General features: G+C 43.1%; 1 protein-coding gene across 6 annotated transcripts in view; it reads right to left on the bottom strand.

Annotated features, from left to right (window-relative positions):
• The window catches only part of APBB2 (amyloid beta precursor protein binding family B member 2), a 478,208-nt gene that overhangs the window by 305,378 nt on the left and 159,230 nt on the right, over positions 1-13,600 (bottom strand). For 3 of the 6 annotated variants that reach the window (XM_040335050.1, XM_040335048.1, XM_040335053.1), the window contains exon 3: positions 3,071-3,185. In XM_040335050.1, coding sequence (XP_040190984.1) covers positions 3,071-3,116 — 46 coding nt within the window. In that variant the 5' untranslated portion in view covers positions 3,117-3,185. Of the gene's footprint in view, positions 1-3,070; positions 3,186-13,600 lie in introns of those variants that run through there. The other 3 variants (XM_040335051.1, XM_040335052.1, XM_040335054.1) reach the window with 1 other exon arrangement.

Below are 13,600 nucleotides of genomic sequence, written 5' to 3'. Positions count from 1 at the left end.
ATCTCACTCCTTTTATTACAAAAGGGTTATTTACACTCCTCTTGAGGCATTTCCCATATTAGACCCCATTCACACCTGAGCGACAAAACGCCCGACGCCGGACGCTTCTGTCGCTCGAGGGGAGAATTCCCATTGCTGTCTATGGAGATGGTTCACATCTCATAGACGCCGAACGCCTGTCGCCTGAAAAAAAGTCCCGGACCCTTTTTTTCAGGCGACATAGGCGTTTTCCCATTGACAGCAATGGGAAGACTTTGAGAGAAAAATAAAAAAAAAGTGAAAGTTTTGTACTCGCGGCAAAATACGCCGCTCCACGCGATCGCGGCTGTCGCTCAGATGTGAATGCAGCCTTAAAACAAAAATGTAAAATCAAACAGAGTGGAACCCCCCCCCCCCCCCCCCTTTATAACTATCCCACCTGGTGTGCAGAACTTAAGTTAAGAGAGTCCATGGGATGTATAACAAATGGTTAGGTGATTCAACTGCAGCATCAAATGTCAGTGTTGTGTATGTTGATCCTTTGAAATAGATGTAAAAAGGAAAGGCGTCAGGAATATATACAGGCAAAACACCAGCCTAACAAGTGCAGTTGTAGTAGATATTTGCTGGCTATCAGAATAACACACATAACTGCAATAGGCATCAGGAAACAGAATACACTGAATCCAATAAACAGAGTGGCTGCCATTGCAGAACATTCTCAAGGGACTGAATTTAAAACCGGAGGAAATGACAAGAATAGTTACTGGAAAATGGCATACAGCAGACTAGACACACATCAGATGTAAACTGAACAATGCAAGCACGCAGTAAAACTACACAATTTCATCATACATAATGTCTATATTAAAACAAAAAAAAAGGCAAATAAAAATGTATTTAAGTTTTATTAAGACTTTAACCTGCCTGGCGGTCTTCCCGAGTCTGACACGGGGTTAGATTTTCCTGCTGCGAGCGGTAACCCCGTGTCAGTCACGGGCTTGCCTCGCTAGATCCACAGGCACAAGTTACTTACCTTGTCCCTGGATCCAGCGATGCCACCGCGCTGTGTGAGCGAGTGGGACCTCGCTCGATTCACACAGTGCCTCCGTGTGACGCCGATCTCCGTTCCCTGCGACGTTACGACGCACGGGGACGGAGAACGGCGCCAAATTCAAAAAAGTAAACAAACACCTTACATACAGTATACTGTAATCTTATAGATTACAGTACTGTATGTAAAAAAAACACACCCCCCCTGTCCCTAGTGGTCTGTCCTGTGTCATGCATGTCATTTTATATAATAAAAACGTTTCTTTCTCCCTGCAAACTGTAGATTGTCCATAGCAACCAAAAGTGTCCCTTTATGTCAAAAATAGTTTTAGATCAGCTAAAAAACAGCGATAATAAATTATAATCACTTGCAGAATTGTGCGATAGCGATTTGTGGGGAAATTCGTCATAAAAAAAAAAAAATAATGACAGCAACAATTCTGCAACTGAGCAAATTTCAGTGATTTTGATTTGATTACATTATTGAATAATTTTTATTATAATTATATTATTATTTGTTATAATTATTTATAATTATTTATTATATTATAATTTATAATTTTGTTTTTAAAAAAATGTCATACCCGGGATGCCTATTAGAAGCTTGTTTGGTCAGATTTAAGTGAGTTATTTCTAAAAATTACAGACCTACAATATAAAACGCCAAATTTCCTTGCAAATAATGGTACCGCTTTTAGCATGTTTTTTCTGACAGAATCATACCGCCAGGGAGGTTAAAACACCGAAACTCCTTTCCCAAATATAATTCAAAATTAAATCTGAAATAGATTAATGTATATAAACTAAAGAAAGCTACATCATTGGTGAGTAAAGGTGGTTTAGCCATGAAGTCAGACTGCGACAAAGTAAAACCAAAATAAATGGAGTGATTCAAACGTAGGGATGAGCCGAACATCCCACCCCTCTGATTTGGTTTGCAGCAGAACATGCAAACAGGCAAAAAATTTGTTCGAACACGTGAACACCGTTAAAGTGTAAGGGCTCGAACATGAAAAATCAAAAGTGCTCATTTTAAAGGTTAATATGCAAGTTATTGTCAGAAAAAGTGTTTGGGGACCTGGGTCCTGCCCCAGGGGACATGTATCAATGCAATTTTTTTTTTAAATGGCAGTTTTTTCAGGAGCAGTGATTTTAATAATGCTTAAAGTGAAACAATAAAAGTGAAATATTCCTTTAGATTTCGTACCTGGGGGGTGTCTATAGTATGCCTGTAAAGTAGCGCATGTTTCCCGTATTTATAACAGTCTCTGCACAATTTCAAGTAAAACAAGTAATTTAAAACTACTCGCAGCTATAATGAATTGTCGGGTCCCGGCAATACAGATCAAAGTCATTGAAAAAAAATGTGTAGGGGTCCCCCTAAATTCCATTACCAGGCCCTTCAGGTCTGGTATGGATTTTAAGGGGAACCCCGCAAAAAAATTTAAAAAAATGGCGTGGGGTTCCCCCCAAAAATCCATAACAGACCCTTATCTGAGCACACAACCTGGCAGGCCGCAGGAAAAGAGGGGGGAAAAGAGGCGTTCCAACCACCTGTGAAAAAAAATTAAAGTCAGCAGGTACAAAAACTGTAGCTGCTGACTTTTAAATAACAATCACTCACCTGTCCCACGATCCAGTGGTGTGCTCACCCCAGTCGCTCTTCGGTCCCCCTGGCGCTGGCATCTTCACTATGGGCACCTAGTTGTGGCAGCTTGCAGCTTCACATCCAGCGGCCCACTGCGCATGCGAGAGTCACACTGTGCATTATGAATGGTGGATGCAGTTTTCTGGGGCCTATCAGCGACTGCAGGGGGGAGGGAGGAGAACTTCCATTTTCAAGCACTGCCGTGCTTGAAACAGAAGTGGGAAGGAAGCGGGTACCTCTCAAAATCAGGTACCTGCTCCCCCCCTCAAAAGTTGCAATTGTGCAAGAGGAGCGGGGGACGAGTCCTTAAAGTGGAACTTTCCTCTCTTTGTCAGCAGAAAAAAAGGTAAAACTTTATTACTAATATGTCTGAATAGCAGTAATACGTACATGAACTGCTTGGTCGATATGCTCCACCTGGATATCGCCTGCCCATTGTGCCTATTCAGAACATTACAGCTTCTTGAAAACAGCTGGAGGCTGGCCTTCTTTAATAGGTTCCCACCTGTAAATAAAAAAACATAAATGACTAATATTGTAACATCAATATTAGTAGAGTAAAACAAATACACACTCCAGTTTCACAAATTAGTTACATTGGTATAAATAGATCCAGAAGCAGACGTCATGAATCTTCAAGATGGCTCATCAGTACGGTAGTGAATATACAATATAAACTATCAATTTTGCAAGCTGTGTCCAAATGGCCAAACTCCTCTGTTGGGAGCCTTGCCCCAGAAAGATAATGAGATGCTTAAAGTGGATGTAAACCCGATTCATGAAACTTGAGCTGGGCACATATATCTGCAGGATATTGTTATCTCTTTTTAAGGAGCCAAGTCTTATAGCTCTCTTCTGAACCCTTTGTTATCAGCCTGAGAACTCCTGTCATATTTCTTGACTTTTTAGACAAAAGCAGCCTGAATCTTTTGTCAAAAGAGGTTGCTAAAATAGAGTAGCAGAGAGCAGCTCCTATTACAAAACAGCTCTTAGAGTCTCTGCCTATGAGGAGAGGGGGTGTGTGCCTTTCCTTCAATCAGCAATGTTGGCTATCTTGGCTGTATGCCCAGACATCACACTCTGTGTTAACCAGGAAGAGAAAATCTCCCAACACAATCTCAACATTCTAAACAGTATATAAATTTGAAGACAGAGGATATACATATAAAACCAATGTAGGGAGATTTGGTTAATCTCTGTGTATCATCTAAGGCTGTTCACTTCACTGGGTGTATGGAGGGTTTACATCCACTTTAAGGGGCTAAATTGTGAGTCTCTAAATGCTTGCAACGTCAAAAGAACTACAGGAGAAAGTTACAGATAACACATGGGCTACTCCTTGGAGGTGTAAAACAGATCCGATTTTGGGCAGCTGTATCTAGGATATGCGCGGCTGTCATGTAGAAGAAAGCTTCTGGCAGAGATAGTAACTTGCCAATCTGCACCCAGCCGAGAGAGTGCACATTCCTACATGAATGTTATTTAAGATTTTAAATTGGGAGGCAGTGTCATTTTTTCCATGGGGACCTCATGTATTCATTCTCCACCACCGTGCAAATCTAGCCCCAATAAGAAGATAAGTTGTTTTTTTGGGGATTTATTTACCACTGTGTGTAACACACCTGGATGTACAAAGGGGGTTGTCATTGCAAATAACCACCTAAGCTGTAGCTGCTTACCACTGTCTAGTAATGATCTGTACTTTTAAAAGTAACCAGAAATTTATACCTGGAAATCTACTTGTTACCTACACTAACAAAACCATATTACATGGGTCTGAGCATCTGGATAGTATTTGTAGTCATATTAATAGTTGGGAAATTCTCCTTAACTCTTGGCATTGAATATTTTCCATGGAACATTTTAAAAGCAGTAGACCAGCCTTCCATTTTGCAGAATAACCCTTTGCAGCTTCTAGATCCAGATTGTGTTATGCTGTGAGAACTGATGGAGAAATAATAATAGACATTCTTTGGAAAGACACTCATGTACCCCTTCAGAAAATGAACTGTAATTATTTGTATTGCTCATACATAATTTAATTGGAAATGCATTTCCACTAGTTCAACTTCTATTAAACCATGTAAATAAAGAGAAACAACACAAGGGGTTTGGAAGCAGCCGCAATGCACATTCCTCATAATCTGATTCAGACAAACACACATAAATAAATTAAATTGCAATATTTTATTAGGTTAAAGTAAAACTATAGGCAAACCTTATTTATTTCAATTTTGGACAAAATAAGGGAGGGATATAACCCCTCTGGGATATTTTTTGCCATATGTGTTCCATTGGGGAGATTTATCTTCACTTATTGTCCCATAGCCAAAACAGGAAGTGAGAGGAAATCCCTGTAAATTAAGACCCCTTTCACACTGGGACATTTTTCAGGCTCTTTAGCCTTTGAAAAAAGCGCTTGAAAGAAGCCTCATCTGCAATCTCAATGTGAAAGCCTTTCACATTGAGGCGCTGCGCTGGCAGGGCGTCTTTGCAGCTTCTTTGCAGCGCTTTAGGAGCATTGAATACACCACTCCTAAAGCCCCCTTTCCATTGAGGGAGCTTTTTTAACACCTGAAAAATGCCCCAGTGTGAAAGGGGTCTTAGCGGCGCTTTACCAGCGTTTTTTGGGCGCTGGCAGTGTGAAAGGGCTCTGAAAGCACTCAGGCTTTGGGATTGCAGATGAGGCTTCTTTAAGGCGCTTTACAGGGTTCTTTTTAAACACCAAAGCGCCTGAAAAACGCATGAAAAACGCCCGAAAAACACCCCAGTGTAGTCCACCAGGTCACCAGAACTAGTATCCTCATTGTAAGATTTTCCCTCTATTACTTTTCTTGGGACAACCCAAAATTTGGGATTTTCTTTTACTATCACTGTCTGGTTCAATCATTTTTATTCAAACAAGGAAAAGCACCAAATCCACCCATGCATGGGCTAAAATTGACAGCATAAGTACAGTAAGGCTTGTGTGGTTGAATTAAAGAAGGGAAAAAAATCAACATCAGTACTCAAACATAATGAATATTTTAAGGACGTTCACTCTCCCAAACCATGTCAAAATGTGACCCCTCCATCCCTGCAAGTCCCTCAATATGCCCGTTAGAAGACAACCACAATTGAGGTCATATAAAAGCTTTGGGTCAGAGGTCATATTTATCCCCAGATAGGGTATGGAAGCAGAATGCCAAATAAAGTGGAAGTAGTGTTGCAGGGAGGTTGCAATGACCTGGGAATGTGGATAGGTAAAAGTTCCGACTTCCCAAAACATATTTTAAAGTCAGATAGAAGGCCATATTTGTGAACTTCAGACATCAAAGCAGGTAAGGATATCTGGGGGGTAGAGAGGTGAAATAGAAGATCGTTCACATAAGTAGAGAGTTTGTGCTCTACAGAGCCGATGCAAACCCCTGAGATATCCATGTTTCCCCTGACGGTGCAAAGGAAGCTTCTAAAACCAGTGCAAAGAGTAATGTGGAAGGGGGTCACCCCTGCAAACATAATGAATATGAACACCATGAAGGAGAGGTCCAGGAAAGCTCCACGTAGCTAATAATCATAAACCTGGACGTGCTAAGTAGCTGACAACAATGTTATAGGCAACAGACTCAAAGTTGACCAAAAGAGAAGGAGCCAACAAAAAAAAAGGCAGGGCCAAGAGGGGAAAGGAGAGACAGGGGCTTGAGATTATCGGGGGACATCAATCAAAGCTGCTCCACAATATTCAGAGGGGGAGTAGGAAAGGTATACGCCAACCACGGTTTCCAAATCTTTAAAAACTTGGTGATGGAGTCTTTAAGGATACTAGACATTTGTTTACTGAATATCAAGGCCGTTATACGGTCTTGCACTCCCTTAAAAGGACCTGCAGATTTTTTCCAGGCCTGGGCAATCATTCCTTTGGATGATAAAAATAGATAGGATGCCAAATTTCGCTGGTGGGCAAACAAGCCCAGTATTGGACAATACAACAGAGCAAATTTAGCATCCTTTTAAATGTTCAGGTGGAATAAAGTGTGCAATAGGCCTTGAGGCCTGGAAGCCTACTAGTTGTGGACACATGTTGAGAACATTTTTACTTTTAATGATAATAGCAAACAGGATAAATAGAGAGGGTGAATATTCCTAATAGTAAAAATCATCTTAATATAAAACTTGTATTCGGGCCACTGGATGGTTGCAAATATTGTTTTTAGCCATTATTTATGACACTTACAGATACCGTAATTAAATTCAATGGATGTACATATAAATACAAAGCTCATGCTAAGACCCAAAATGTGTCCTTCTGTGGATGAATTTCACTGCCAAGGTATGCAGGTTTGTCATTAGCTGCTAATGACAAACCTGCATACCTTGGCAGTGAAATAATGATTAGCACACAGGAGGAGTTTAATAGTGCCTATGATTATTTCAGAGTGGGGAAATTCTTATTTTCTCAAAGCCCTTTGAGAAAGTGCTTTGACACGAAACTAGTCAGGGCGTACCGAGTGGCACACTGCCATTACCCCATTGGACTACTTGATACTACACAGGTTTACCTGTATGCTGCCGGCCGGAGCTGCAGGTTTGAGGCTGTTTTTTAAACTGCAAAATGTGAGTTGTTTTCTTACTATTTTGTTTAAATACATTTTTTAAGTGATTTTACACTATCGAGGCATCTATGTCTCTTTTTGTGTGCATGTGACCATTGCAGTTGGAGCCACTTTTGGATGACCCAAGTTGTACTGCCTGCCTCTCTCATCGAGCCTAGCTGTTTTGCAAAGTACTACATGTTGTTTTTGGTCTCCTCTCAACAAGGGACCATTTATATCTGGTAAGCGGACTTGCATACACGTGTGGTGGAGGTCTTCAGCTGCATGTCACTATCCTTATGATCCATATTGGGATTCAGCTTCACCAGGGTGGATGTCACATTTTCCTCTTGGACTTTGTTATTCTTTTATTTTTACTTTGTTTATAGAACCCTGCTAGCCCTCCTGGCATGGACTATAGGGGTCTTTTTGTGTTTTTTGGACATTTACTAAGGTTTTCTTTCACTTAGTTTGGATTGCCTTGTTGCTTTTCATCTTACCATTTGTGTGGTTCACACATTGAATTTCACGTTTACTTTTTTATTGTTCATTAGCGCGGTTTATTTCTGTGACGGTATCGGTAAGATATCCCCGTCAATGTTCCCTTCTTCCCATAACGAAAATCACCCCAATATTCCACGAGGAGGGATATCCCTGGAATCGCCCAGAAAGCCACACATGAGACCAGCTTACTGCTTGAACAAGACAGACTTTAATGTTATCACACAGCTTATATGTCATTTCCAAAACTGTTACAATGACAAATCTCCGCCCCCCTCACACTGGGGCTTCCATACAGATGAGTAGGTAGACACGACGGGGCCGATGCTGAAACACATTTTCTTTAGACAATGACATCAATGACGCTGAGCACTAGCTGTACTGAATACATCAACCAGACGGCTCGACCCCGCATATAGAGAGATAATTACCACAATGAAGCAATCAGAATAATTAACACAAGCCACTTAAACCCAGCTCTCCTTCACACAACACAATAGATCAATTAACCTTTAGAAATAGTGAGGGGACATTAGCACATCAATAACCTGGCTAGCAGGGAGCAGTAAACTGAGACATATAGGCAAATGTATCACAATGGCCCCCCTTTTGCTCCCTGCTCCGGCAAACCCGGTTGGACCTTCCCTGGTCCAGTAGGGTTGACGGGTTCAGAGCTATTAGTCAGAGGTTAACTCCGTTTGGCATGACTGACCTCCCTTGGCAACTGCTTCAGACTCAGGTATGTCACCGGGTCGTCAGATCACACGCCGGTCAGTCCCCAAGTCTTTGTGCGATCTGCAAAGTCACCAGAAGTCAGTGTGAAGACAGCGAATGGGTCTGTGCGCCGCCGTCTAGGTGTCCCGCTATGGGAGGGGGCAGGTTATGGCTCTGAAGTGACAATCCCAGGAGATTCATAAAAAGAAAAAGTTATATTTGTTGAAATGCTGTAGCACTGGTGCTCAGAGTCCGGGGGGGGGGGGGGGGAGGGGAATCAGAGCCCCATAAGGTCAGCCACCCCCTGCTCCCTCCGCAGCCGCCGGTTCTCCTCTTGGAGCTTCTCCAGCTCCATCTCCAGTTCATGCTGCTGTGACCTCAGGTGGTTGTTCTCCTCCTCCATGCGGCTTATGCACTCCTCCAGCTCTATGTACTCACGGATCAGCTCCTGCTTGCTCATGTCCTGCAGGCTCTCCACGTGGTCCTTCATCATCAGGAACTGGGTGGTGGTGTAAGGGGCCACCGGTGGGCCCTTGGCGAACATCTCGGCACGCATCTGGGACGCCTGCTGCGACTCCCTCTCCTCCAGTCGCTTCTTCTCCTCCCAGGTCAGCTTGTTATGCGGCTTCCAGGACCTCTTTTTCTTGAAGGGTGGCCGGCGGTGCCTCTTTCTGCCCAGCTCCCTCCAGGGCCCCTCCGGCTCAGGGCTGTCGCCCATGACCAGCTGACAATGGTGTTCCCTGTTGTCCGTAATAACAGATTGTACCATGAGGGCTTCGTAAGGGGTGCCCAATGGTTCTTCCTGACCCAGCTCCTTTGGATCCCAAGCCGAGTCTACACAATGGGCTGCTGCTGGTGAGCGGTACCCAGGTTGAGACCAATTTGACCTGGTGTTGTCATTCATGGGGCAATTCTGCTTGAAGTGACCCAGCTGTTTGCACCGGAAGCAGCGTTGTTCGTTGCCCTCCTGGCGATGATAGCGAGGGCTAGATGTCACCGGTCTGTTAGGAGGTTGGTATCTAGCGGTTGGTGGGTGTGAGGGCACCGTTTGTGGTGGAGGTTGTTCCTGTGGTGTGACCTGGTTCGTCTTGCGAGTATCTGCATATTCATCCGCCAACTTCGCGGCCTCTGGTAGAGTCATGGGCCTGCGATCTCTCACCCAATCTTTGACATCCGTCTGGATGTGATTGTAAAATTGCTCCAGGAGCATTAGTTGCAAAATGTCCTCTGCGGTGGTGGCCTGGCTGCTGTTAGCCCAGTTAGAGGCCGACCGGGACAATTGGCATGCCCATTCCGCATAAGAGTCTTTTGTGGTTTTGCGTGAGTCCCTGAACTTCTGTCGGTGGGACTCTGGGGTTACTGCATAACGAGCCAGGAGCACTTCTTTAACCCGGGCGTAGCTATGAATATCCTGATCTGGCACGGTCCGGAAAGCATCAGAAGCTTTGCCTGACAGTTTGCCTGACAATATTGCAACCCACTCTCTTCTAGCTATTCGGTGCAGGTTACATTGTCGCTCAAAATCCGCCAGGAAGTTATCAATCTCACAGTCCTTTTCATCAAAAGCTTTAAAAGCGCTAAACGGAATCTTCCTTGCGTCTGCTGTGCTGTACTCACTGTTCGGAGAAGGTGCGGCTGCTTGTTGGACTGCTGCCAGTTTTAACTGTAGCTCTGCGTCCCTTATTTGTTTATCCTTCTGTAGTTCTGCGTCTCTTATTTCTTTAGCCTTCTGTAGTTCTGCGTCTCTTATTTCTTTAGCCTCCTGTAGCTCTGCGTCTCTTATTTGTTTATCCTTCTGTAGTTCTGCGTCCCTTATTTCTTTAGCCTCCTGTAGCTCTGCGTCTCTTATTTGTTTATCCTTCTGTAGTTCTGCGTCCCTTATTTCTTTAGCCTCCTGTAGCTCTGCGTCTCTTATTTGTTTATCCTTCTGTAGCTCTGCGTCTCTTATTTCTTTAGCCTTCTGTAGCTCTGCGTTTACTAACATGTCCATCACTTTCAGTACCACATCTGGCGTTGGGTTCGGGCCGAACCACGCTAGCTTCTCTCTCATTAGCTTGTTGGCTGGCGATTCCTCCTCCTGAATCACTGGTGTCTCCATCTCTTGTACTGCTGGCGTTGCTGCAATCCCGTCCTCCTGGTCTAGCTCCATTGATTCTGCTATGATGACCCGCTTGGTTTTGTTGCTAGCAATCCTTCCACGAACTTCCAGTAGTTCTTCCAGTGTCTGCTTGGAATCCGGGTGTGAAGGGGAATAGAAGGGAAAAATCCCACTGCTACCAACCAATTGTGACGGTATCGGTAAGATATCCCCGTCAATGTTCCCTTCTTCCCATAACGAAAATCACCCCAATATTCCACGAGGAGGGATATCCCTGGAATCGCCCAGAAAGCCACACATGAGACCAGCTTACTGCTTGAACAAGACAGACTTTAATGTTATCACACAGCTTATATGTCATTTCCAAAACTGTTACAATGACAAATCTCCGCCCCCCTCACACTGGGGCTTCCATACAGATGAGTAGGTAGACACGACGGGGCCGATGCTGAAACACATTTTCTTTAGACAATGACATCAATGACGCTGAGCACTAGCTGTACTGAATACATCAACCAGACGGCTCGACCCCGCATATAGAGAGATAATTACCACAATGAAGCAATCAGAATAATTAACACAAGCCACTTAAACCCAGCTCTCCTTCACACAACACAATAGATCAATTAACCTTTAGAAATAGTGAGGGGACATTAGCACATCAATAACCTGGCTAGCAGGGAGCAGTAAACTGAGACATATAGGCAAATGTATCACAATTTCCCTTTTCTCACATTAAAAATTTAGAACCTGCTCTATTTTTTCTCGTCGTTTTTCACGTCGTCGTTTTTCTCGTTGTGAAAAATGGTTGTGTGTACGCTTTAACGACGGGGAAAAAACGTGGATGCTCAGAAGCAAGTTATGAGAAGGGAAATTTGCATAATCAGCCCAAAGTGTCGCAACATTTGAATGGAACTTCCCCTTTATAGTGCCGTCATACGTGTTGTACGTCACCACGATTTGCTCGAGCATTTTTTATCACGATCGTGTGTATGCAAGGCGGGCTTGAGAGGAATCACATTGAGAAAAACTTTGTTTTTTTCCATGACATCTTTCTCTTTCATCTTGTGGCCTTTGGACCATATGGGAAACCTGAATGTCGCTGCTACCAGACCTTGGAGCTTATTGCTCCACCCTTGACAGGTGTTACATGTTATTCTGCACGTGCCTTTTTTCAACATGCGACTCGAACTGGAGCATTTAAAAAAAATTCTATGCTGCAGCTAATTTCCATTTTACCTTCTTTGTGAGGCCCGGCATGGTTTACTTCACAAGGATATTCAGCAAGACGCTAACCTCTAAAGATGTCAAATGGCTGCTCACAGCCCTGTAAGATGTGATAGTGATTCAGCCAGTCAAGCTGTGAAATGCGCTTCCCCTTTTCCAATAACTCATATGAAAATGCTGACCACTTGCATTTCTGTTAAGCCCATCTCAGCTGCGAGTTTTCCTGCTGTTGATATAAAAATCATGGCTGTTTCAGAGCTGCCAAGATAGCACACTGCATTTACAATGTTATCTGGTATTTGCCTGAAGGAACGCTAGCTGACATCAAGACAACATCAAGAGTGACAGATGCCAGCCCAAGCTCAGCATCTGAAAACCACCAGACAATAAATAAATTAATAAGTCTGATTGCGTGTAGGCTTTCTGCTTAACCACAACTTTGTGCTTATTTTGAACACAAATTGCTTTAAAAAGCTGAAAAATACACAGATTTTTACATAGTCAAGACAGTTTAATGAGCACAAGTACTTGTATCCAGCTGACTAGTTCATGCTGTCAGTGGCCGTTGCCTAAGTATTGGATATTTTTTATTTAATCTGCATTTATCATCCTTGGTTTCAGAAAAAAAAAGCACAACATGAAGCTGAGATCCCCATTTAATGGACCATTCCTTACATTTTGCAGGGGTTGAATTATAACATTTGAAACAGTGAAAATATAGGCTTGTTGTCCATATCAATATGTCAGGTTTTAGATTTTATTCTGTCATCTGGAATAGAAAATGTAATCTGATTGTTTGCTGTGGGGAGCACCATCTCTTCTCTGTACACTAGCCCTTATACATCAGCTCCAGTGAATGAGTTAAAGCTGAACTCCAGGAAGACTGAGGCCTCGTACACACGATAGGTTAAACAGAGGACAACGGTCTGATGGGCCGTTTTCATCTGTCAAAACCGATCGTGTGTGGGCTCCATAGGTTATTTAACTATCGGTTAAAAAAAAGCCAACTTGCTTTAAATTTAACCGATAGATTCCTAATCGATGGGGAAAAAAACGATCGTTAGTAGGCACAACCATCGGTTAGAAATCCACGCATGCTCAGAATCAAGTCGACGCATGCTTGGAAGCATTGAACTTCACTTTTTTCAGCACGTCGTTGTGTTTTACGTCACTGCGCTCTGACACGATCGGTTATTTAACCGATGGTGTATAGGCGCGACGGACCATCAGTCAGCTTCATCGGTTAACTGATGACAACGGTCCATCAGACCGTTCTCATCGGATGGACTGATCGTGTGTACGAGGCTTAAGGCCACCCATAGACGGAGTAAATTTTCCTGCAACCATCAACAGAGGAGTTAGTGTTGATGGGGGAAACCATAGAGCCATGGTATTCTTCTGGTGGGGGAGGTCAGCGTAGCCATCCTCCCCAGGAGAACACACTGATTATTGCTATCCGCTAATACAGCCCCTAGCAGTAATCATATGTAAAATCCAACAGACTGGGTATGAATGGTATAACTTGGGTACATTAAGCCTGCCCATACATTATTTGAAACTTATGCTGGCCATACACTATACGAAAAATTGGTCGAAATTTGGTCGTTCAGACAGTTTGTTAGTTTTTCGTTAATGGGCACAAAATCGATAATCATTGGGACGTTTTTGAGCCGAAAAAAGGACAAGTTTGGAAATTTTCTGCCGAACGAACGATAAATTGAAAGGTTAATGTGTTTCCTGTCCGAACTTTCTGCACCAGGTATATGTAAAAAAAAACGAACCAATTTTTTTTATTTATGTCCACTGAAT

This window comes from Rana temporaria, chromosome 1 (assembly GCF_905171775.1).
Source record: "Rana temporaria chromosome 1, aRanTem1.1, whole genome shotgun sequence".
NCBI lineage: Eukaryota > Metazoa > Chordata > Amphibia > Anura > Ranidae > Rana > Rana temporaria.
The sequence above is the reverse complement of the archived record's forward strand: the minus strand, read 5'-3'. Positions and strand labels throughout refer to the sequence as shown.